Source organism: Struthio camelus, chromosome 35 (genome assembly GCF_040807025.1).
Source record: "Struthio camelus isolate bStrCam1 chromosome 35, bStrCam1.hap1, whole genome shotgun sequence".
In the NCBI taxonomy this organism is placed as follows: Eukaryota; Metazoa; Chordata; class Aves; order Struthioniformes; family Struthionidae; genus Struthio; species Struthio camelus.
This window is the reverse complement of record NC_090976.1, coordinates 69,273-93,776: the sequence shown is the minus strand read 5'-3', so window position 1 is coordinate 93,776 and position 24,504 is coordinate 69,273. Positions and strand designations below refer to the sequence as shown.

The following is a 24,504-nucleotide window of genomic DNA, read 5'->3' as shown; positions in this document are numbered from 1 at the left end:
GTCACACCATGGCCACGCCGTGGTCACACCGTGGTCCCGCTGTGGTCACACCATGGCCACGTTGTGGTCACACCATGGTCACACCATGGCCACGCCGTGGTCACACCATGGCCACGTTGTGGTCACACCATGGTCACACCATGGCCACGCCGTGGTCACACCGTGGTCCCGCTGTGGTCACACCATGGCCACGTTGTGGTCACACCATGGTCACACCATGGAAACGTTGTGGTCACACCATGGCCACGTTGTGGTCACACCATGGTCACACCATGGCCACGCCGTGGTCACACCATGGCCACGTTGTGGTCACACCATGGCCACGCCGTGGTCACACCGTGGTCCCGCTGTGGTCACACCATGGTCACACCATGGCCACGCCGTGGTCACACCATGGCCACGTTGTGGTCACACCGTGGTCACACCATGGTCACACCATGGCCACGCCGTGGTCTCACCATGGCCACGCCGTGGTCACACCGTGGTCCCGCTGTGGTCACACCATGGTCACACCATGGCCACGCCGTGGTCACACCGTGGTCCCGCTGTGGTCACACCATGGTCACACCATGGCCACGTTGTGGTCACACCGTGGTCACACCATGGTCACACCATGGCCACGCCGTGGTCACACCATGGCCACGTTGTGGTCCCGCTGTGGTCACACCATGGTCACACCATGGCCACGTTGTGGTCACACCATGGTCACACCATGGCCACGCCGTGGTCACGCCGTGGTCACACCGTGGTCCCGCCGTGGTCACACCATGGCCACGCCGTGGTCACACCATGGAAACGTTGTGGTCACACCATGGCCACGCCGTGGTCACACCATGGCCACGTTGTGGTCACACCATGGTCACACCATGGCCACGCCGTGGTCACACCATGGCCACGTTGTGGTCCCGCCGTGGCGCCGCCGTGGTCACGGCTGGGTCGGGGCCGGGCCGCGGGCCGCGGGGCCGGGCCGGGGCGGGGGCCGGCCCCGTGGGCGCCGCGTGACGCGTGTCTCCTGGTCCCGAAGGCAGCGGGGACGGCGAGCGCCTGGCCGTCGCCCGCCAGCGCATCCCCTACCGCCTCGGCCGCGTGGTCGATGAGTGGCTGCTCGACAAAGGTAACCGCAGGGATCCCCCGGATCCCCCCCCCCGGATCCCCCCGGGATCCCCCCGCCGCCACTGCGCCCCCCCCCCGCTGGCATCCCCCCCGGCCACTGGGATCCCCCCCAGGGGACTGGGATCCCGCTGGGGTGACTGGGATCCCTCCGGGGCCACTGGGATCCCCCCCAGGCGACTGGGATCCCTCTGGGGCCACTGGGATCCCTCCGGGGCCACTGGGATCCCCCCCGGGGTGACTGGGATCCCCCCTGAGGTCATTAGGATCCTCCTGGGTTTACTGGGATCCCCCCCCAGGCAACTGGGATCCCCCCCGGGGTGACTGGGATCCCCCTTGAGGGTCACTAGGATCCCTCCCAGGTAACTGGGATCCCCCCAGTGATCACTGGGATCCCCCCCCCCGGGTAACTGGGATCCCCCCCGGGGTTACTGGGATCCCCCCCAGTGATCACTGGGATCCCCCCCCTGGGTAACTGGGATCCCCCCACCCCGGGTAACTGGGATCCCCCCCGGGGTTACTGGGATTCCCCCCAGTGATCACTGGGATCCCCCCACCCCGAGTAACTGGGATCCCCCCCGGGGTTACTGGGATTCCCCCCAGTGATCACTGGGATCCGCCCACCCCGAGTAACTGGGATCCCCCCCAGGGTTACTGGGACCCCCCCCGGGGTTACTGGGATCCCCCCAGTGATCACTGGGATCCCCCCCCCGGGGTAACTGAGATCCCCCCCAGTGATCACTGGGATCCCCCCCCTGGGTAACTGGGATCCCCCCACCCCGGGTAACTGGGATCCCCCCCGGGGTTACTGGGATTCCCCCCAGTGATCACTGGGATCCCCCCACCGGGGTAACTGGGATCCCCCCAGTGATCACTGGGATCCCCCCCCCGGGTAACTGGGATCCCCCCCGGGGTTACTGGGATTCCCCCCAGTGATCACTGGGATCCCCCCACCGGGGTAACTGGGATCCCCCCAGTGATCACTGGGATCCCCCCCCGGGTAACTGGGATCCCCCCCGGGGTTACTGGGATCCCCCAGTGACCGGTCGCCCCAGGGGGCCCCGGCGTCCGGCCCCCCCCAGTCTAACCCGCGTCTAAACCCGCTAACCCCCCCCCGGCCTCGTTAAAGGGACTTAACGACCTTAACGGCCCCCTAAACCGCGTTTAACCCTTTGAGTGCTGCCCCCCCCCGGGCCTTAAATTCTCATAAACGCTGCTAATAACCCGGCTAATAACGCGCACTAACGAGGGCCGCTCGCTCCTCGGGCGCTGAGCCCCGAGCGTCGCTAAACCGGCACTAACGAGGCCACGACCCCCCCCCCCCCGCCGCCGCTAACGAGGCCTGATCCTGCCCCCCCCCCACCGCCCCCCGCCGGCCCCAAACGACCCAAAACCGGCCGAACCGAGCCCGAACGCCCAGCGCAACTCAGAGGGTTAAAAGGTCTCTAGGACGGAGCCGCGTTGGGTCCCTTTAACGTGCGCCCGCGGCGCCCGCACGGACGCGGGGACGCACGGACGCGGGGACGCACGGACGCGGGGACGCACCGACGCGGGGACGCACGGACGCGGGCTGCATGTGCCGGCGGGCGGGGGGGCGCTGGTGCAAGGCCCCCGTGCGAAGGGCGCGGGGCTCTCGTGCGAGGTGTGCGCGGGCCCCTCGTGCGAGGCGTGCACGGGGCTCTCGTGCGAGGCGTGCGCGGGGCTCTCGTGCGAGGCGTGCGCGGGCCCCTCGTGCGAGGCGTGCGTGCGAGGCCCCCCCGCGCGCCCCAGGCCGGGGCCCCCCCGCGCGGCATGTGCATGCGAGGCCCCCACGCAGCGCACACGGGACCCTCGTGCAACGCACGCCAGGGCCTGCGCGCGTGCGCGTGTGCATGCGAGTTCCCCCCCCCCGCCCCCCGCCGTGCGGCGGGCGCGGAGACCCCCGGCGCCACGCAGGCCCGGTCCCCACGCGGCGCCCACGGGGACCCTCGTGCAACGCACGCGGGGAGCCTTGTGCCACGCACGGCGGGGCCCTGGCGCGACGCGTGCAACACGCGTGCGTCACGCTTCCCTGTGATGCAGCCCCTGCCCCGCGCGAGCAAGACTGCCGCGCGAGGCCGCCATGTGCGAGCGAGGCCGCCGCGCGAGGCCGCCATGTGCGAGCAAGGCCGCCGTGCGAGGCCGCCATGCGCGAGCGAGGCTGCTGTGTGAGGCCGCCGCGCGAGGCCACCGTGCGCGAGCAAGCCCACTGCATGAGGCCGCCGTGCGCGAGCAAGCCCGCCGTGCGAGGCCGCCGTGCGAGGCCGCCGTGCGCTCTCCCCGCAGGCCGGCAGCTGACCATCTTCAACAGCCAGGCGGCCGTGCGGGTGGGGGGCCGCGACCGGGGCCGCCCCTTCCAGGGGCAGCTCTCGGGCCTCTACTACAACGGGCTCAAGGTGCTGGCGCTGGCGGCCGAGGGGCACCCGCGGGTGCGCCTGGAGGGCGACCTGCGCCTGGTGGGCGAGCCGCCCCCCCCCGCCCCGCCGGGGGCCACCGCCGCCCCCCCCGACATGGCCACCACCATCATGGAGACCACCACCACCATGGCCACCACCACCACCCGCCGCGGGCGCTCCCCCACCCTGCGCGACACCGTGGCCCAGGTGCGCCCGGACGCCGGGGCCCCCCCCTCCCACCACCGCGGGGACACCTGGGTCCGGGGGGGGGGCGGGGGTCAGGACGCCTGGGCCCCTTTTGGAGGGGGGATCAGGACACCTGGGCCCCTTGTGGTGGGGTCAGGACGCCTGGGCCCCTTGGGGGGGGATCAGGACACCTGGGCCCCTTGGGGGGGGGTCAGGACACCTGGGTCCCTTGGGGGGGGTCAGGACGCCTGGGCCCCTTGGGGGGGGGGTCAGGACACCTGGGTCCCTTGGGGGGGGTCAGGACGCCTGGGCCCCTGGGGGGGGATCAGGACACCTGGGTCCCTTGTGGTGGGGTCAGGACACCTGGGCCCCTTGGGGGGGGATCAGGACGCCTGGGCCCCTTGGGGGGGGGGTCAGGACACCTGGGTCCCTTGGGGGGGGTCAGGACACCTGGGTCCCTTGGGGGGGGTCAGGACGCCTGGGCCCCTGGGGGGGGGATCAGGACACCTGGGTCCCTTGTGGTGGGGTCAGGACGCCTGGGCCCCTTGGGGGGGGATCAGGACACCTGGGTCCTTTGGGGGGGGGGTCAGGACACCTGGGTCCCTTGGGGGGGGTCAGGACACCTGGGTCCCTTGGCAGGGGGGTCAGGACGCCTGGGCCCCTTGGGGGGGGATCAGGACACCTGGGTCCCTTGGCGGGGGGGTCAGGATGCCTGGGCCCCTTGGGGGGGGGGGATCAGGACACCTGGGTCCCTTGGGGGGGGGATCAGGACACCTGAGTCCCTTGGGGGGGGATCAGGACACCTGGGCCCCTTGTGGTGGCGTCAGGACGCCTGGGCCCCTTGGGGGGGGGTCAGGACGCCTGGGTCCCTTGGGGGGGGGGGTCAGGATGCCTGGGTCCCTTGGGGGGGGATCAGGACGCCTGGGCCCCTTGGGGGGGGTCAGGACACCTGGGTCCCTTGGGGGGGGATCAGGACGCCTGGGCCCCTTGTGGTGGCGTCAGGACGCCTGGGCCCCTTGGGGGGGGGTCAGGACGCCTGGGTCCCTTGGGGGGGGATCAGGACGCCTGGGCCCCTTGGGGGGGGTCAGGACACCTGGGTCCCTTGGGGGGGGATCAGGACGCCTGGGCCCCTTGGGGGGGGTCAGGACACCTGGGTCCCTGGGGGGGGGGCACCTGGGTCCCCTTGGGGATGGGGTGGGACACCTGGGTCCGTTGGGGGGAGAGTGGTGGCGGGGGGGAGAGGCCCCGGACGCCGGGGCCCCTGCTGGGAAAGCGGGGGGGGGGTGGTGGGCAGGGCCGGGAGGGGCCCCGGCGTCCGGGCTGAGGTGCTGCCCCCCCCCCCAGAACACGGACGACCTGCTGGTGGCGTCGGCCGAGTGCCCCAGCGACGACGAGGACCTGGAGGAGTGCGAGCCCGGCACAGGTGGGTGGGCGCGCGCGGGGGCGGCCGGGCGGGCGCCCGCCTCGCCCGCCCCGTCCTCCGCCCCCGCCCGGGCGCGCACACGCGTGTGCACGCGCACGCGCCGGCCCCGGGCACGCACACGCGTGTGCACGCACCGGCCCTGGGCACGCACACGTGTGCGCACATGCAGGCGCGCGCCGGCCCCGGGCACGCACACGCGTGTGCACATGTGCACGCGCCGGCCCCGGGCACGCACACGCGTGTGCACGCGCCAGCCCCGGGCACGCACATGCGTGTGCACATACACGCACACGTGCTGGCCCCGGGCACACACACGTGTGTGCATGCGCAGGCACGCGCCAGCCCCGGGCACGCACACGCGTGTGTACATGCACGCGCCGGCCCCGTGCGAGGCCCCCCCCCCGGCCCCTCCCGGGGCCCTCGCACGTGGCCGGCGCGCACGGCCCCACGGACGGACGGACGGAGCCGCCGGGGGCACCGGGAGGAGAGGGCCCAGGCGTCCGGGGCCCCACTCCCACCCCAGGGACCCAGGCGTCTGGGAAGGGGCGCCCGCTCGCCCTTTCCGGCGCCTCGGTCTCCCCAGGGAGCCGTTATCCCCCCCCCCCCGCCACCCCCCCACCCCCACAGCGAAACCCTCGTGCGAAGCTGTCGCACGTTCGCCCCCCGCCCCTGCGCAAGAGCCCCGCCAGGACGGCACCCGGCCCGCCAGCCCGGACGCCTGGGCCCCCCCGGACGCCTGGGCCCCCCCCACCCAGCGGCCGGCCGGGACAGGCCGCGAGGGCGAGCGGCCGGGACGGACGGACGGAGCCGGCGGACGGACAGACAGACAGACAGACGGACGGACAGAGAAGGGTAGCGGATGGATGGACGGAGGCGCGTGCGGATGGATGGAGGGACGGCGGGGGGGACGGACGGACGGACGGACGGACGCAGGGATGGCTGACGGGATGGATGCACTTACGGACGGACGGACGCACGGATGCATGGATGCACGGCCGGACGGACGGACGCAGGGATGGCTGATGGGATGGATGCACGGACAGACGGATGCATGGATGGACGGACGGACGCAGGGATGGCTGATGGGATGGATGCACGGACAGACGGATGCATGGATGGACGGACGGACGCAGGGATGGCTGATGGGATGGATGCACGGACAGACGGATGCATGGACGGACGGACGGACGCAGGGATGGCTGATGGGATGGATGCACGGACAGACGGATGCATGGATGGACGGACGGACGCAGGGATGGCTGATGGGATGGATGCACGGACAGACGGATGCATGGATGGACGGACGGACGCAGGGATGGCTGATGGGATGGATGCACGGACAGACGGATGCATGGATGGACGGACGGACGCAGGGATGGCTGATGGGATGGATGCACGGACAGACGGATGCATGGATGGACGGACGGACGCAGGATGGCTGATGGGATGGATGCACGGACAGACGGATGCATGGATGGACGGACGGACGCAGGGATGGCTGATGGGATGGATGCACGGACAGACGGATGCATGGATGGACGGACGGACGCAGGGATGGCTGATGGGATGGATGCACGGACAGACGGATGCATGGACGGACGGACGGACGCAGGGATGGCTGATGGGATGGATGCACGGACAGACGGATGCATGGATGGACGGACGGACGCAGGGATGGCTGATGGGATGGATGCGCTTACGGACGGGTGGATGGATGCGCGGACGGACGGACGGACGCAGGGCTGGCTGGAAGGGCGGATGGCCGCAGGGCAGGCGGGTGCCCGGACGGACGGACGGACGGACGCGTGGCTGCGCAGGTGGACAGACGGATGCGCGGGCGGATGGCGGCGTGGAGCGGGGCCGGGCGTGCAGGCGGCTGCGGCACAGCCGGGGCGAGGAGCAGGGCGGATGGGAGCGGTGGTGGCACGGTGCGGTGGTGGCACGGTGCGGTGGTTGCATGGATGGAGAGATGAACGTGTGCAGGGCTGTGTGCGGGGTCGCACAGAGCGGTGGTGGCACGGAGCGGTGGTTGCATGGATGGAGAGATGAACGTGTGCAGGGCTGTGTGCGGGGTCGCACAGAGCGGTGGTGGCACGGTGCGGTGGTTGCATGGATGGAGAGATGAACGTGTGCAGGGCTGTGTGCGGGGTCGCACAGAGCGGTGGTGGCACGGAGCGGTGGTGGCACGGAGCGGTGGTTGCATGGAGCGGTGGTTGCATGGAGCGGTGGTGGCACGGAGCGGTGTTCACACGGAGGGGTGGTTGCATGGATGGAGAGATGAATGTGTGCAGGGCTGCGTGCGGGGTCACACAGAGCGGTGGTGGCACGGAGCGGTGGTGGCACGGAGCGGTGGTTGCACGGAGCGGTGGTTGCATGGATCGAGAGATGAATGTGTGCAGAGCTGCGTGCGGGGTCGCACGGCGCGATGGTCGCACGGCGCGATGGTTGCAGGGTGTGATGGACGGGCGTGTGCAGGGCTGCGTGCGGGGTCGCACGGTGCGATGGTCGCACGGCGCGATGGTTGCAGGGTGTGATGGACGGGCGTGTGCAGGGCTGTGTGTGGGGTTGCACGGTGCGATGGTCGCACGGCGCGATGGTTGCAGGGTGTGATGGACGGGCGTGTGCAGGGCTGTGTGTGGGGTCGCACAACGCGATGGTCGCACAGCGCGATGGACGGGTGTGTGCAGGGCTGCGTGCGGGGTCGCACCGACGGGAGGATGCACAGACAGACGGATGCGTGCAGGGCTGCACGCGTGGGTGGATGCACGGATGGGCACATGCAGAGATGAGGGGATGGGTGCACGGATGGGTGGATGCACGGATGGATCGCTACACGGATGGGCGGACGTATGGACGGGCACACGCATGGATGGGTGCACGCATGGGCAGATGCACGGATGGGTAACGCATAGATGGATGGATGGGCAGACGCACAGAGGGGTGGATGGACGGATGGGTGGACGTATGGATGGGTGGATGCGTGGATGGATGGATGGACGGATGGGTGGACGTATGGATGGGTGGATGCGTGGATGGATGGATGGACGGATGGGTGGACGTATGGATGGGTGGATGCGTGGATGGATGGATGGACGGATGGGTGGACGTATGGATGGGTGGATGCGTGGATGGATGGATGGACGGATGGGTGGACGTATGGATGGGTGGATGCGTGGATGGATGGATGGACGGATGGGTGGACGTATGGATGGGTGGATGCGTGGATGGATGGATGCACGGATGGGCGGATGGATGGATGGGCGGATGCACGGATGGGTGCACACATGGGCGGATGCACGGATGGGTAATGCACGGATGGACGGATGGGCGGCTGGGTGGATGCACAGACGGTTGTGCGGCTGGGTGGCTGTGGGGACAGCTGGGTGCAGGACAGCGGGATGGTTGCGTGCAGGGCTGCGTGCACGGATGGCTGCACGCGTGGACAGCTGCACACAGGGTCGCACCGGCGGTTGCACGGGTGGATGGCTGTCTGCAGGGTTGTGTGCACGGATGGATGCGTCGCTGGGTGGATGGTTGCACAACCAGTTCCCTGGGCGGACGGCTGTGTGCAGGGCGCCACGGCTGGTTGCACTGATGGATGGAGGGAGGGACGGTTGCCCGGATGGACGGCCGCGTGCAGGATTGCACGGACGGTCGGTCGCAAGGATGGACGGGTGGTTGCAAGGAAGACTGCAGGTTGGCTGCACGGACGGTCGGCTGCGCACAGGGTTGCACAGGCGGGTGGTTGTGTGGTTGCACAGACAGATGGCTGCGAGCAAGGTTGCACAGATGGTTGCAGGGATGGTTGCAGGGATGGTTGCACAGGTGGATGGTTGCACAGATGGCTGCAGGGACGGTTGCACAGATGGTTACACAGGTGGATGGTTGCACAGATGGTTGCACAGATGGTTGCACAGGTGGATGGTTGCACAGGTGGATGGTTGCACAGTCGGTTGCTCGGACAGAGGGCTGCGCACAGGGTTGTATGGATGCATGGTTGCCCGGATGGTCGCACAAATGGATTGACAGATGGCTGCAGGGATGGTTGCCCCGATAGACAGATGGTTGCCCGGATGGTCACCCGGATGGTTGCCTGGCTGGATTGATGGTTGCCCAGAGGGTTGCCCAGCTGGACGGATGGTTGCCCGGATGGTTACCTGGCTGGACGGATAGTTGCCTGGGTGGACGGATGGTCACCTGGATGGTTGCCCAGCTAGACAGATGGTTGCCTGGGTAGACGGATGCTTGCCCGGATGGTTGCCCAGCTGGACGGCTGGTTGCCCAGAGGGTTGCAGGGATGGACGGATGGATGGATGGCTGCAGGGGTGGTTGCCCGGATGGTTGCCCAGTTGGACCGGTGGTTGCCTGGGTGGACGGATGCTTGCCCAGATGGTTGTCCAGCTGGATGGATGGTTGCTTGGGTGGACGGATGGTCACCCGATGGTTGCCCAGCTGGACAGATGGTTGCCCAGAGGGTTGCAGGGATGGACGGATGGATGGATGGCTGCAGGGGTGGTTGCCCAGATGGACAGATGGTGGCCCGGATGGTTGCTCAGCTGGATGGATGGTTGCCTGGGTGGACAGACGGTCACCCAGATGGTTGCCCGGCTGGACAAATGGTTGCCTGGATGGTTGCCCAGCTGGATGGATGGTTGCCTGGGTGGACGGATGGTCACCCGGATGGTTGCCCAGCTGGACGGATGGTTGCCCAGAGGGTTGCAGGGATGGATGGATGGACGGTGGATGGATGGCTGCAGGGATGGTTGCCCGGATGGACAGATGGTGGCCTGGCCGGGCGGCTGGTCACCCGGATGGTTGCTAGCTGGATGGATGGTTGCCCGGCTGGACGGCTGTGCGCAGGGCTGCACAGACAGACGGTGCCGGACAGACGCCCGGACGCAGACACTCGGCGGCGGCGGCTGGAGCAGTGCCGGGGGGGGCCGCCCAGCCTGGCCCGGCCCGGCGCGGCCGTGGCCTTCCCCGCTCCCTCCTCCTCCTCCTCCCCGTCCGGGCCGGGAACCTTCTTACCGAGTCTCTCTCTTTTTTCCTTTTTTTTTTGTTTTGTTTTGTTCCGTTTCTCTTCTTTTTATTTATATTCTTTTATGCTTTTTTTTTTCTTATTCTTCCTTCCTGCAATTTCTTTCCCTCCACGCTAAAATCACCCGGCCCCATTCCTCGATGTAAGTTGACGGCAGCGCCGCGGTTTGCTCTTAAAAAAAAAAAAAAAAAAAAAAATTAGCGATAACGGTTAAAAGTGGATCGCCGCCCTCGGCGGGTCTCGGGGGGGGACAAAGGGGGGGACAAGGGGGACAAAGGGGGGGGGTGAGGCGGGGGGGTGGGGAGGGTGGGAGGGGGGCGTCCCCCCGCAGCAAGGGGGGGGGCCCGGGGCAGGGCCGGGCGCTGACGCCGCGTCCGTGTGTCTGTCCCGTTCCCCCCCCCCCCTCCAACCCCGTCCGCAGGCGGCGAGCTGGTGCTGCCGGCGTCCCCGGCGGCGGCCTCCCCCCCCCGCGCCCCCCCCCCGGCCTGCGGCCCCGACTGCGAGGAGCCCCCGGCCGCCTCGGGCTTCGCCTCGGGCGAAGCGGCCGACTCCAGCCTGCCGCCGGCCGACGACGAGGACTTCGCCGCCGCCGCGTCCCCGTCCCCGCCGCCGGCCCCCACCCGCCACCCCCCGGCCGTCGTGGTGGCCGCCGCCGCTTCGTCCCCCCCCAGCGTCACCCTGCCCGGGGGGCCGGTGCCGGCGGGCGAGCGGCACCCGCGGGAGGGCGGCCCCGGCCGGCCGCCGCCGCCGAGACCCTCGGTGACGCCGCCGCGTGTCCCCACAGCGGAGCCGGGGGGGGGCCGCCCCCCGCCGCCCCCGCCGCCGCCGCCGCCGCCGCCGGGCGCCGTGGAGGTGGTGCGCGAGGCCGGCAGCACCACGGGCATGGTGGTGGGCATCGTGGCCGCCGCCGCCCTCTGCATCCTCATCCTCCTCTACGCCATGTACAAGTACCGCAACAGGGACGAAGGCTCCTACGGCGCCGAGGCGGCCGCCGCCGCCGCCGCCGCCGCCGCCGCCGCCGCTCGGGGAGGGGGGTCCCGCGGCGCCGCCATCGCCGCCGCCGCCGCCGCCGTCCCCGGCAAGGAGAAGCCGCCCGGCCCGGCCAAGGCGCCTGCCAAGGGGAAGAAAAACAAGGACAAGGAGTATTACGTGTGAGCGCCCCGAAACCGGAGCCGAGCGGGGGGCCCCCTGTACCCCGAAACCGGAGCCAAGTGGGGCCCCCCATCCCCCGAAACCGGAGCCGAGCGGGGCCCCCGTACACCGAAACCGGAGCCGAGCGGGGGCCCCCGTACACCGAAACCGGAGCCGAGCGGGGCCCCCTGTACCCCGAAACTGGAGCTGCACGGGGTCCCCCCGTACACCGAAACTGGAGCCAAGTGGGGCCCCCCGTCCCCCGAAACCGGAGCCGAGCGGGGCCCCCGTTCCCCAAAACCGGAGCCGAGCGGGGGGCCCCGTACACCGAAACCGGAGCCGAGCAGGGCCCCCCCGTACACCGAAACCGGAGCCGAGCGGGGCCCCCTGTACCCCGAAACTGGAGCCGAGCGGGGGGCCCCGTACACCAAAACCGGAGCCGAGCGGGGGGCCCTGTACCCCGAAACCGGAGCCGAGCGGGGCCCCCTGTACCCCGAAACTGGAGCTGAGCGGGGGGCCCCGTTCCCCAAAACCGGAGCCGAGCGGGGCCCCCCGTTCCCCAAAACCGGAGCCGAGCGGGGGGCCCCCGTACACCGAAACCGGAGCCGAGCGGGGCCCCCTGTACCCCGAAACTGGAGCCGAGCGGGGCCCCCGTACACCGAAACTGGAGCTGAGCGGGGGCCCCCCGTACACCGAAACCGGAGCCGAGCGGGGCCCCCCCGTCCCGGAGCGGCGACGCGGGGTGACGTCCCCCCCCCAACCACCACCACCATCACCCCGACCCCGAGGCCAGCGAAGACCGACGTGGGATGTGTCGTCCCCCCCGACCCCGGAGCGACGCCGCGGAGGGTCGCCCCGAAACGACGGCCCCGGCGCGGGACGGCCCCCGCCCCCCCCCGCTGGTGCCCCCTCCTCGCAGCGCGGCGGCCGACGAAACGCAGACCGGCCCCGGGGGGGGGGATCTCCCCCCTCCCCATCGCAAAATGGCGCCCGACGTGGGGGTCCCACCTACATCGCAAAATGGCGCCCGACGTGGGGGTCCCCCCCACCCTCATCACAAAATGGCGCTGGACGTGGGGGTCCCAGTTTCACCACAAAATGGCGCCCGACGTGGGGGTCCCACCTTCACCGCAAAATGGCGCCCGACGTGGGGGTCTCCCCCACCCTCACCACAAAATGGCGCCCGACGTGGGGGTCCCACCTACATCGCAAAATGGCGCCCGACGTGGGGGTCTCCCCCACCCTCATCACAAAATGGCGCTGGACGTGGGGGTCCCACCCTCACCACAAAATGGCGCCCGACGTGGGGGTCCCACCTTCACCGCAAAATGGCGCCTGACGTGGGGGTCTCCCCCACCCTCACCACAAAATGGCGCCCGACGTGGGGGTCCCACCTACATCGCAAAATGGCGTCCGACGTGGGGGGGTCTCACGTTCACCGCAAAATGGCGCCCAACGTGGGGGTCTCCCCCACCCTCACCACAAAATGGCGCTGGACGTGGGGGTCCCACCCTCACCACAAAATGGCGCCCGACGTGGGGGTCCCACCTTCACCGCAAAATGGCGCCCGACGTGGGCCCCCATCACAACATGGCACCCGGCGACGCGGGCGCCCTCCGCGAGACAGTGACCGACGTGGGGGGGTCCCCAAGCCGGAGCGACGGCGCGGCGGGTCCCCCCCTCCCCGAACGATGACCGACGCGGCGTCCCCTCCACACCCAACGGCGTCCGGCCGCGCAGGGGGGGGTCTTGCCACAAAATGGCGCCTGGCGTGGGGGTATTGCCGCAAAATGGTGTCTGGTGTGGGGATCTGGCCACAAAATGGTGTCTGATGTGGGGATCTGGCCACAAAATGGCGCCCAGTGTGGGGATCTGGCCACAAAATGGCGCCCAGTGTGGGGGTCCCACCACAAAATGGTGCCAGTGTGGGGATCTGGCCACAAAATGGCGTCTGGTGTGCGGGTCCCGCCACAAAATGGCGTCTGGTGTGGGGGGTCTTGCCACAAAATGGCAACTGGGGAGGGTCCCACCACAAAATGGCACCCAGTGTGGGGGTCCCACCACAAAATGGCATCTGGTGTGGGGGTCCCGCCACAAAATGGTGCCCAGTGTGGGGGTCCCGCCACAAAATGGTGCCAGTGTGGGGGTCCCGCCACAAAATGGCGCCCGGTGTGGGGGTCCCGCCACAAAATGGTGTCTGGTGTGGGGGGTCTTGCCACAAAATGGCAACTGGGGAGGGTCCCACCACAAAATGGCACCCAGTGTGGGGGTCCCACCACAAAATGGCATCTGGTGTGGGGGGTCCCGCCACAAAATGGTGCCCAGTGTGGGGGTCCCGCCACAAAATGGCGCCCGGTGTGGGGGTCCCGCCACAAAATGGTGTCTGGTGTGGGGGGTCTTGCCACAAAATGGCAACTGGGGAGGGTCCCACCACAAAATGGCGCCCGGTGTGGGGGTCCCGCCACAAAATGGCGCCCGGCGTGGGGGGTCCCGCCACAAAATGGCGACTGAGGCGGGGGGCCCCCGTTCCCCAGGCGGCCCCCGGCCCTGCGGGGACCCCCACGAGATGGCGGCCGGGCCGGAGCGCCCCCCGCCCGGACCGAGGACGCCGAGGGGCCCCCGAAACGGGGTGTCGCCCCCCCACAACATGGCGCCCGGCCATGCGGGGTCGTGCCCCCCCCCCCCAAACACACAAAATGGCGCCGGGTTGGGGTCCCCCCCACAAAATGGCGCCAGGTTGGGGCCCCCCCTCGGGCCGCGTTGGGGGGGGGGAGGCGCCGTTTTTACTCTTTTTCTTCCGTTCGGTTTTACCCGTTTCCCCCCGTTTTCCGCTGCCGGTTTTTGTTTGTTTGTTTTTTTTAATTTCGGACAAAACCGACGACGACAATAAAAGAAACGAGAAACCGGGGTCCGCCCCCCCCTCCCCCCCCGCCCGCCGCCGCGCTCCGGGACTCCTGGGCCCCCCTCGGACTCCTGGGCCCCCTCGGACTCCGGGGCCCCCCAGGACCCCCGCTGCACTCCAGGACTCCTGGGCCCCTCTCGGACTCCTGGGCCCCTCTCGGACTCCGGGGCCCCCCAGGACCCCCGCTGCACTCCGGGACTCCTGGGCCCCTCTCAGACTCCTGGGCCCCCTCGGACTCCGGGGCCCCCCAGGACCCCCGCCGCGCTCCGGGACTCCTGGGCCCCTCTCAGACTCCTGGGCCCCCTCGGACTCCGGGGCCCCCCAGGACCCCCGCTGCACTCCGGGACTCCTGGGCCCCTCTCGGACTCCGGGGCCCCCCAGGACCCCCCCCGCCTTCCCCCCCCCGCCGCGCTCCGGGACTCCGGGGCCCCCCCGGGCCCCCCCCCGCCCATCGCGCACAGCGCAAACACGACTCTAACTTCGTAGCGCGCCTCCGCCTCTTCCTGCGCCGACCGGGGGGGGGCCCAGGCGGCCGGGGGGGGCCAGGAGACTGGGGGGGGGGGGGAAGGAGACTGGGGGGGCCAGGATACCGGGGGGGGCCCAGGAGACTGGGGTGGGGGCCCAGGCGTCCGGGGGGCCCAGGTGTCTGGGGGGCCCAGGCGACCGGGGGGGGGCCCAGGTGTCCGGGGGTGGCCTAGAAGACTGGAGGGGGGCCAGGCGTCTGGGGGGGCTCAGGAGACTGGGGGGGGCCCAGATGTCTGGGGGGCCCAGGCATCCGGGGGGGCCCAGGCGTCCGGGGGGGCCCAGGAGACTGGGGGGGGGGTCCAGGAGCCTGGGGGGGGCCCAGGCGTCCGGGTGCCGCGCCCGCCCCGCCGGCAGGTGGCAGCACCGCCGCTGGGGGGGGCGGCACGTGACGCGAAGGGGCGGGGCGCCGTGGATGACGTGTGGCTGCGGGGGGCGGGGCCGGGAGGGACCACGCCCCCTCCCCCCTCGGCGGCGCTTCCGGCGCGGCGGCGGCGGCGGCGGCGCCGAGCGGAGCCCGGGGCGCCCTGACCCCGGCGTGACCCCGGCGTGACCCCGGCGTGACCCCGGCCCCGCGCATGGAGGGGGAGGGGCCGCCCGCCCCCCCCGGCGGCGCCCGGCGCGGGAGCGGGACCGGTGAGAGGCCGGGACGCCTGGGCCCCTCGGGGGGAGGGGGCACCCGGACGCCTGGGCCCCCCGGGGGAGGGGGCACCTGGAGGCCCTGAACCGTTGGGGGCAGGCGGGGGCCCTGGGGGGGGAGGGCGCTACCAGGACGCCTGGGTCCCTCACGGGGGGTGGGGGCGGAGCTGGGTCCCTCGGACGCCGGGGCCCCCCCGGACACCAGGGCCCCGGGCGGAGCGGGGACGCCGGGGCGGTGGGACAGGTGGAGCGGGAGCCTGGACGCCGGGGCCCCTCGGACGCCGGGGCCCCCCGGACACCTGGGCCCCAGGCGGAGCGGGAGCCCGGGCGGCGGGACGGGCGGGGCGGGCCCCCCGGACACCTGGGCCCCTTGGACACCCCCGGACACCTGGGCCCCTCGGACACCTGGGCCCCGGGCGGAGCGGGAGCCTGGACACCGGGGCCCCGGGCAGCGGGATGAACAGAGCGGGACCCCCGGATGCCGGGGCCCCCTGGACACCTGGGCCCCTCGGACACCTGGGCCCCGGGCGGAGTGGGCCCCCTGGACACCTGGGCCCCCTGGACACCTGGGCCCCGGGCGGAGCGGGCCCCCTGGACACCTGGGCCCCCTGGACACCTGGGCCCCGGGCGGAGCGGGCCCCCTGGACACCTGGGCCCCTCGGACACCTGGGCCCCGGGCGGAGCGGGCCCCCTGGACACCTGGGCCCCTCGGACACCTGGGCCCCGGGCGGAGCGGGAGCCCGGGCGGCGGGCCGGGCGGGGCGGGCTGGGCCCCCCGGACACCTGGGCCCCCCGGAGGCGGGGGCCCCCGGAGGCCGGGCCCCGCGCAGCCGGACGCCGGGGCCCCCGCAGGGCCGGACGTGCTGGTGTTCCTGGCGGACGGGGCGGCGGTGCCGCTGGCGCTGGAGCACCCGCCCGGGGCGACGGCCGGCGAGCTGCAGCGGCGCCTGCGCGCCGCCCTGCGCCTGCCCGAGGCCGCCGGCCAGGCCCTGGCGCTCTGGCTCGCCTCGCCCCTGCTCGGTGAGCCGCGGGCCCGCGGGGGGCGGGGCCGGCCAGGACGCCCGGGCCCCTCGGGGGTGGTTGGGGCTCAGGACGCCCGGGCCCCTCGGGGGGGGCAGGGGTCAGGACGCCCGGGCCCCTCGGGGGGGGCAGGGGTCAAGTCAGGACACCTGGGCCCCTCCTGGGGGGTGGGGGTCAGGTCAGGACGCCTGGGCCCCTCCTGGGGGGTGGGGGGCGGGCCTGGACACCTGGGCCCCTCATGGGGGTGGGGGTTAGGTCAGGACGCCTGGGCCCCTTCTGGGGGTGGGGGTTAGGTCAGGACGCCTGGACCCCTCGGGGGGGCGGGGGTCAGGTCAGGACGCCTGGGCCCCTCCTGGGGGGCGGGGGTCAGGTCAGGACGCCTGGGCCCCTCCTGGGGGGTGGGGGGCGGGCCTGGACACCTGGGCCCCTCATGGGGGTGGGGGTTAGGTCAGGACGCCTGGGCCCCTTCTGGGGGTGGGGGTTAGGTCAGGACGCCTGGGCCCCTCGGGGGGGGCGGGGGTCAGGTCAGGACGCCTGGGCCCCTCATGGGGGGTGGGGGGCGGGCCTGGACACCTGGGCCCCTCCTGGGGGTGGGGGTTAGGTCAGGACGCCTGGGCCCCTTCTGGGGGTGGGGGTCAGGTCAGGACGCCTGGGCCCCTCTTGGGGGGGGGTTGGGGTCAGGTCAGGACGTCTGGGCCCCTCGGGGGGGCGTTGGTCGGGCCCGGACGCCTGGGCCCCTCCTGGGGGGTGGGGGTCAAGTCAGGACACCTGGGCCCCTCGGGGGGGCGGGGGTCAGGTCAGGACGCCTGGGCCCCTCCTGGGGGGTGGGGGTCAGGTCAGGACGCCTGGGCCCCTCCTGGGGGGTGGGGGGCGGGCCTGGACACCTGGGCCCCTCATGGGGGTGGGGGTTAGGTCAGGACGCCTGGGCCCCTTCTGGGGGTGGGGGTTAGGTCAGGACGCCTGGGCCCCTCGGGGGGGGTTGGGGTCAGGTCAGGACACCTGGGCCCCTCGGGGGGTGGGGGTCAGGTCAGGACGCCTGGGCCCCTCCTGGGGGGGAGTGGGGGTCCGGTCAGGACGCCTGGGTCCCTCGGGGGGTGGAGGTCAGGTCAGGACGCCTGGGCCCCTCGGGGGGTGGGGGTCAGGTCAGGACGCCTGGGCCCCTCGGGGGGGCGGGGGTCGGGCCCGGACGCCTGGGCCCCCGCTGACGCCGGCCCCCAGAGGTGCAGCTCAAGCCCAAGCACCAGCCGTTCCGCCTCTGCCGCCAGTGGCCGGAGCTGCTGCTGCGCTTCAGCGACGCCCCCGACAGCGACATCGCCCAGGGTGAGCCGGACGCCTGGGCCCCCCGGACGCCTGGGCCCCTGCAGGGGGCACGGGGGCAGACGCGGGGCCCCCCGGACGCCTGGGCCCCGCCTGACTCCGTCTGCCCCCAGATGAGCCGTGTCTGCAGCTGCGCAGGAACGTCTTCTTCTCCAAGAAGAAGGAGCTGGAGGTGAGACGCTCCCGGACGCCTGGGTCCCCTCCCGGACGCCTGGGTCCCCGGGAGGGCTGGGCAAGGGGGGTGATGGGGTCCCAGATGCCCGGGTCCCCACAGGGGCTGGGTGGAGGGGATGGGGGGCTGCCCCGGACGCCCGGGTCCCCACAGGGGCTGGGTGGAGGGGATGGGGGTCTGCCCCGGACGCCTGGGTCCTCGTGGGGGCTGGGTGGAGGGGATGGGGGCTGCCCCGGACACCTGGGTCCCCGTGGCGGGGGGCTGCCCCGGACGCCTGGGTCCTCGTGGGGGCTGGGTGGAGGGAGTGGGGGGCTGCCCCGGACGCCTGGGTCCCTGTGGGGGCTGGGTGGAGGGGATGGGGGCTGCCCCGGACGCCTGGGTCCCCGTGGGGGCTGGGTGGAGGGGATGGGGGCTGCCCCGGACGCCTGGGTCCCTGTGGCGGGGGGCTGCCCCGGACGCCTGGGTCCCCGTGGGGGCTGGGTGAAGGGAGTGGGGGTCTGCCCCGGACGCCTGGGTCCCCGTGGGGGCTGGGTGGAGGGGATGGGGGCTGCCCCGGACGCCTGGGTCCCCGTGGGGGCTGGGTGGAGGGGATGGGGGCTGCCCCGGACGCCTGGGTCCCTGTGGCGGGGGGCTGCCCCGGACGCCTGGGTCCCCGCGCGGTCCCGGACGCCTGGGTCCCCGCGGGGGCTGGGTGGAGGGGGCTGCCCCGGACACCTGGGTCCCCGTGGGGGCTGGGTGGAGGGGATGGGGGCTGCCCCGGACACCTGGGTCCCTGTGGGGGCTGGGTGAAGGGAGTGGGGGTCTGCCCCGGACGCCTGGGTCCCCGCGCGGTCCCGGACGCCTGGGTCCCCGCGCGGTCCCTGACGCCTGGGTCCCCGCGCGGTCCCGGACGCCTGGGTCCCCGCGCGGTCCCTGACGCCTGGTCCCCGCGCGGTCCCGGACGCCTGGGTCCCCGCGCGGTCCCTGACGCCTGGTCCCCGCGCGGTCCCGGACGCCTGGGTCCCCGCGGGGCGGGGCGGGGCAGCTGGAGGACGAGGAGCTGCTGCGGCTGCTGTACGAGGAGGCGCGCGGGAACCTGCTGGGCGGCCGCTACCCCTGCGACCCCGAGGACTGCGAGGAGCTGGGCGCCCTCGTCTGCCGCCTGCGCCTGGGCCCCTTCGACGAGCGCCGCCACACCGCCAGCGCCCTGCGGTGAGGGCCCCGGCGTCCGGGCCGCCGCCCCGGCGCCCTCCCCCGCCCCCTCCCTCCGCACAGAGCCCTCTTGTTCCCCGCGCCTTCCCCTCCCCCGGCCTGGCGCGGGACCCAGGCGTCCGGGCGCCTCCGCGTCCCCCCTCCCGGGACCCAGGCGTCCGGGCGCCTCCGCGTCCCCCCTCCCGGGACCCAGGCGTCCGGGCGCCTCCGCGTCCCCCCTCCCGGGACCCAGGCGTCCGGGCGCCTCCGCGTCCCCCCTCCCGGGACCCAGGCGTCCAGGCGCCTCCGCGTCCCCCCCCTCGGGACCCAGGCGTCCGGGCGCCTCCGCGTCCCCCCTCCCCGGGACCCAGGCGTCCGGGCGCCTCTGCATCCCCCCCCTCGGGACCCAGGCGTCCGGGCGCCTCCGCGTCCCCCCTCCCCGGGACCCAGGCGTCCGGGCGCCTCCGCGTCCCCCCCCTCGGGACCCAGGCGTCCGGGCGCCTCCGCGTCCCCCCCCTCGGGACCCAGGCGTCCGGGCGCCTCCGCGTCCCCCCTCCCCGGGACCCAGGCGTCCGGGCGCCTCCGCGTCCCCCCTCCCCGGGACCCAGGCGTCCGGGCGCCTCTGCATCCCCCCCCTCGGGACCCAGGCGTCCGGGCGCCTCCGCGTCCCCCCTCCCGGGACCCAGGCGTCCAGGCGCCTCCGCGTCCCCCCTCCCGGGACCCAGGCGTCCGGGCGCCTCCGCGTCCCCCTCCCCGGGACCCAGGCGTCCGGGCGCCTCCGCGTCCCCCTCCCCGGGACCCAGGCGTCCGGGCGCCTCCGCGTCCCCCCTCCTGGGACCCAGGCGTCCGGGCGCCTCCGCGTCCCCCCTCCTGGGACCCAGGCGTCCGGGCGCCTCCGCGTCCCCCCTCCCCGGGACCCAGGCGTCCGGGCGCCTCCGCGTCCCCCCTCCCCGGGACCCAGGCGTCCGGGCGCCTCTGCATCCCCCCCCTCGGGACCCAGGCGTCCGGGCGCCTCCGCGTCCCCCCTCCCCGGGACCCAGGCGTCCGGGCGCCTCCGCGTCCCCCCCCTCGGGACCCAGGCGTCCGGGCGCCTCCGCGTCCCCCCCCTCGGGACCCAGGCGTCCGGGCGCCTCCGCGTCCCCCCTCCCCGGGACCCAGGCGTCCGGGCGCCTCCGCGTCCCCCCTCCCCGGGACCCAGGCGTCCGGGCGCCTCTGCATCCCCCCCCTCGGGACCCAGGCGTCCGGGCGCCTCCGCGTCCCCCCCCTCGGGACCCAGGTGTCCGGGCGGCCCTGCCCCTCCGCACCCCCTCCGGGACCCAGGCGTCCGGGTGTCCCCACTTGCCCCATGTCACCCAGGGACCTTGGTGTCCGGGTGCCCCCATTGTCCCCCGTCCCCGCGGGGCCCAGGCGCCCGGGTGCCCCTGTTGTCCCCCATCCCCGCGGGGCCCAGGCGTCTGGGTGCTCCCTTCCCCCCGCCGCGGGGCCCAGGCGTCCGGGTGCCCCTGTTGTCCCCCGTCCCCGCGGGGCCCAGGCGCCCGGGTGCCCCTGTTGTCCCCCGTCCCCACGGGGCCCAGGCATCCGGGTGCTCCCTTCCCCCCGCCGCGGGGCCCAGGCGTCCGGGTGCCCCTGTTGTCCCCCGTCCCCGCGGGGCCCAGGCGTCCGGGTGCTCCCTTCCCCCCGCCGCGGGGCCCAGGCGCCCGGGTGCCCCTGTTGTCCCCCGTCCCCGCGGGGCCCAGGCGTCCGGGTGCCCCCCCCGGGGGCCCAGGCGCCCGGGGCTGAGGGGGCGGCTGCCCGCAGGCCGCTGCTGGGCCGGGAGGTGCCGGGGCCGCGGGGCCGCCGGGGGCTGCTGGGGGCCCTGCGCCGGGGGGGGCGCCGGGCGCCGGAGCTGGGGCTGCTCCAGGCCTTCCGGGCCGGGCCGGGCCCCGCCGCCGCCCCCCCCGGCCTCTACCGGGCCTTCCTGCAGCGCTGCCACCAGCTGCCCTACTACGGGTGAGCGGGGCCGGGGGGGCCCAGGGGTCCGGGGGGGACCTGGGGGTCCGGGGGGTCCGGGGGGGCCCAGGGGGCCGGGAGGGACCTGGGCGTCTGCGGGGGGCCCAGGGGTCCGGGGGGCCTCGGGTGTTCTTGAGGGACCTGGGTGTCCAGGGGACCCAGGGGTCCGGGGGGGCCCAGGAGTCTGGGAGGGACCTGGGTGTCCAGGGGACCCAGGGGTCCGGGGGGGCCCAGGGGTCCGGGAGGGACCTGGGTGTCCAGGGGAGCCCAGGGGGCCGGGGGGGACCTGGGCATCTGCGGGGGGGACCTTGGGTGTCTGCGGGGGGCCCAGGAGTCTGGGGGGGACCTCGGGTGTTCAGGAGGGACCTGGGTGTCTGCGGGGGGCCCAGGAGTCCGGGGGGCCTCGGGTGTTCAGGAGGGACCTGGGTGTCCAGGGGACCCAGGGGTCCGGGGGGGCCCAGGGGTCCGGGAGGGACCTGGGTGTCCAGGGGAGCCCAGGGGGCCGGGGGGGACCTGGGCATCTGCGGGGGGGACCTTGGGTGTCTGCGGGGGGCCCAGGAGTCTGGGGGGCCTCGGGTGTTCAGGAGGGACCTGGGTGTCTGCGGGGGGCCCAGGAGTCCGGGGGGCCTCGGGTGTTCAGGAGGGACCTGGGTGTCTGGGGGGGCCCAGGTGTCCGGGGGGGCCTCGGGTGTTCAGGAGGGACCTGGGTGTCCGGGGGGGCCCAGGTGTCCGGGGGGGCCTCGGGTGTTCAGGAGGGACCTGGGTGTCTGCGGGGGGCCCAGGCGTCCGGGGGGGCCGTGGCAGTGGGGAGGGTCCTGGGGGTTCGGGGGGGCCCCGGTGTCCGGGGAAGGGACCAGGCACTGGGGGGGCCAGTCATCCGGGTTGGGGGGGGGCGTCCGGGGGGGGGACCCAGGCGTCCGGGCGCGGCGCGGGGCCCTGGGACCCAGGCGTCCGGGCGCCCCCAGCTGCGCCTTCTTCCCGGGGGCCATCGACCGGCCGCCGGGGGGGCTGCTGAGCCGGGGCGGCCGGCGGGCCGTGAGCGTCGCCGTGGGGCTGGAGGGCGTCAGCATCATCGACCCCCGTGAGCAGGTGGGGCCGGGCCGGGGGGCAATTGGGGGCACTGGGGAGCAGCCGGGGGAGGCCGTGGGGCAGGTGGGGGGTCATGGGGCAGGTGGGGGAGGCCATGGGGCAGGTGGGGGGCACTGGGGGCCATGGGGCAGGTGGGGGGCTGCTGCGGGGTGGCCGTGGGGCAGGTGGGGAGGCCATGGGGCAGCTGGGGGCCCTGGGGGCCATGGGGCAGGTGGGGGGCTGCTGCGGGGTGGCCGTGGGGCAGGTGGGGGAGGCCATGGGGCAGCTGGGGGCCATGGGGCAGGTGGGGGGCTGCTGCAGGGTGGCCATGGGGCAGGTAGGGGGCCATGGGGCAGGTAGGGGGCTGCTGCGGGGTGGCCGTGGGGCAGGTGGGGGAGGCCATGGGGCAGGTGGGGGGAGCGGGGCCAGTAGGGGTGGCCGTGGGGCCCCGAGGGGCAGGTAGGGGCTACTGGGGGGCCCTGGAGGGCAGGTGGGGGCTGCTGTGGGGTGGCCATGGGGTGACCGGGGGGCAGCCGTGGGGCAGGCGGGGCAGCTGGGGGGCCCTGGGGGCAGCCGTGGGGCAGCCGTGGGGCTGACGGCCCGGCGCCCCAGCACGTGCTGCTGACGCTGAGCTTCCCCGAGCTGTGCTGGGAGCTGGTGGGCGCCGGGGGGCCGGGGGACGCCGGGGGACCGGGGGACGCCGTGGGGCCGGGGGACGCCGGGGGGCCGGCGGACGCCGAGGGGCCGCCCCAGCTCTGGCTGGAGTTCGATGGCGACCACGAGGGCGCCCCCGTGAACCGGCTGCTGCGCGTCGTCTCCCCGCAGGTGAGCGGGGGGCCGGGACCCGCCGTGGGCCTGGGACCCACTGGGGGGGCCGGGACCCGCCGTGGGGCCGGGACTCACTGGGGGGGTCGGGACCTGCCGTGGGGCTGGGACCCACCGTGGGGCTGGGACCCCGGGGCGCCTGCTGTGGGGCCGGGGCCTGCCGTGGGGCTGGGGCCCACCCCGGTCGCTCCCTTCAGGCTGAGGGGCACCCACAGGGGGCGGGGGGGGGACTTGAAGGTGACCGTGGGGTGTTTTCGGGTGACTGTAGGGCATCTTGGGGGTATTTTCAGGGGACCATGGGGTATTTTGGGGTGGTTTTGGGTGACCGGGTGACTGTGGGGTGTTTTGGGGGTGACAGTGGGGTGTTCGGGGGAGTGTTTGGGGGTGTTGGGGGCGCCGTCAGCCATGGCGGCTCCCGCAGGCCGAGCTCATGAGCGCTGGGGGGGGGGGACGACAGCCCCGGGGGGAGGTTGGGGTGTTCATGGGGTGTTCGGGGCTGACCGTCGGGTGTTGTGGGGTGTTCAGGGCTGACTGTGGGGTGTTGTGGGGTGTTCGGGGTGTCGTCAGCCACGGCGGCTCCCACAGGCCGAGCTCATGAGCGCTGGGGGGGGGACGACAGCCCCGGGGGGAGGTTGGGGTGTTCGGGGCTGACCGTCGGGTGTTGGGGGGTGTTGGGGGGTGTTGGGGGGTGTTCGGGGCGTCGTCAGCCGCGGCGGCTCCCGCAGGCCGAGCTCATGAGCGCCCTCATCGAGTGCTGCATCGCGCTGGGGGGGGGCGACGGCCCCGGCCCCCCCCGGGCCCCGCTGCGGCGCCAGGACAGCGTCACCCGCCCGCGGCTCCAGCGCCTCAACACCATCGACTACGTCGACGACGGTGCGCGACAGGCGGCCGCCCGGCAACGGAGGCTGTGGGGGGGGGTGGGGGGGGCGGAACCGGGGACCCAGGCGTCCGGGTGGGGGCCCAGGCGTCCGGGTGACACCCTTCTCCCCCCCCCCCCCACCAGGGCAGGAGCTGCGGCGGGTGAAGCCCCCCCGGCGCACGGCCTCCTTCTTCGGGCGGCAGCTCTCGCACGGGGGCTCCTCGCACGGGGGCTCCTCGCACGGCGCCGCCTACGCCCCCGTGCCGGGGGGGGCCGCGCTGGAGCAGGGCTGAGCCCCCCCCCCCCCGCCGGGGCCCAGGCGTCCGGGGGGGGGGCCAGGCGTGCTCGCCCCCCCCCCCAACCACCACCACGCATTGTACCGTCCCCGCTAATAAACAGGGGCCGGCGCCGGTGGTGCGTGTGCGGGGACACGGCTCGGCCGCGGCCCCCTCCCGCCAGTCGTGTCTCGGCCGTGTTTGCGTCACGCCTCCGTCACGCCCGTGTCGTGCTCCCGCCCCCGTTCACGGCACTGTCACGCCTCTGTTGCGTGTCCCTGTCACAGCCCTCGTCATGGCTTTATCATGGCTCTGATCATGTCACGGCTCCATCATGGTCCCCCCCTCCCACCCCGGCCGTGTCACGGCTCCGTCACGCCCCCCCCGGCCGTGTCACGGCTCCGTCACGCCTCCATCCGTGTCATGGCTCCACCACGGCTCCGT

General features: G+C 73.7%; 2 protein-coding genes across 7 annotated transcripts in view; both read left to right on the top strand.

Annotated features, from left to right (window-relative positions):
- The window catches only part of LOC138063707 (neurexin-1-like), a 78,896-nt gene extending 67,125 nt beyond the window's left edge, over positions 1 to 11,771 (top strand). For 2 of the 5 annotated variants that reach the window (XM_068923591.1, XM_068923590.1), the window contains 3 exons: positions 3,415 to 3,731; positions 5,055 to 5,133; positions 10,956 to 11,770. In XM_068923591.1, coding sequence (XP_068779692.1) covers positions 3,415 to 3,731; positions 5,055 to 5,133; positions 10,956 to 11,326 — 767 coding nt within the window. In that variant the 3' untranslated portion in view covers positions 11,327 to 11,770. Of the gene's footprint in view, positions 1 to 1,024; positions 1,115 to 3,414; positions 3,732 to 5,054; positions 5,134 to 10,955 lie in introns of those variants that run through there. The other 3 variants (XM_068923588.1, XM_068923589.1, XR_011137141.1) reach the window with 3 other exon arrangements.
- A 3,452-nt stretch (positions 11,772 to 15,223) lies between these two features.
- On the top strand, positions 15,224 to 24,360 carry FRMD8 (FERM domain containing 8). Of its 2 annotated transcripts, XM_068923582.1 has the most exons (10): positions 15,224 to 15,362; positions 16,218 to 16,385; positions 17,604 to 17,705; positions 17,816 to 17,874; positions 18,899 to 19,065; positions 20,842 to 21,033; positions 21,999 to 22,122; positions 22,714 to 22,926; positions 23,652 to 23,799; positions 23,930 to 24,354. In XM_068923582.1, the coding sequence occupies exons 1-10, from the start codon at positions 15,305 to 15,307 to the stop codon at positions 24,076 to 24,078; spliced, it is 1,380 nt and encodes a 459-aa protein (XP_068779683.1). In that variant the 5' UTR covers positions 15,224 to 15,304; the 3' UTR covers positions 24,079 to 24,354. The 2 variants fall into 2 exon arrangements, with proteins under 2 accessions (XP_068779683.1, XP_068779684.1); XM_068923583.1 differs by lacking the exon at positions 22,714 to 22,926 and having other exon boundaries at positions 23,930 to 24,360.
- The last annotated feature ends 144 nt before the right edge of the window (positions 24,361 to 24,504 follow it).

Coding starts and splice junctions, on each gene's coding strand:
- FRMD8 (XM_068923582.1), top strand. CDS start 15,305: ATGGAGGGGGAGGGGCCGCCCGCCCCCCCCGGCGGCGCCCGGCGCGGG. Junction 15,363..16,217: donor CCGGCGCGGGAGCGGGACCG/GTGAGAGGCCGG, acceptor GGGCCCCCGCAG/GGCCGGACGTGCTGGTGTTC. Junction 17,875..18,898: donor CCAAGAAGAAGGAGCTGGAG/GTGAGACGCTCC, acceptor GGGGCGGGGCAG/CTGGAGGACGAGGAGCTGCT.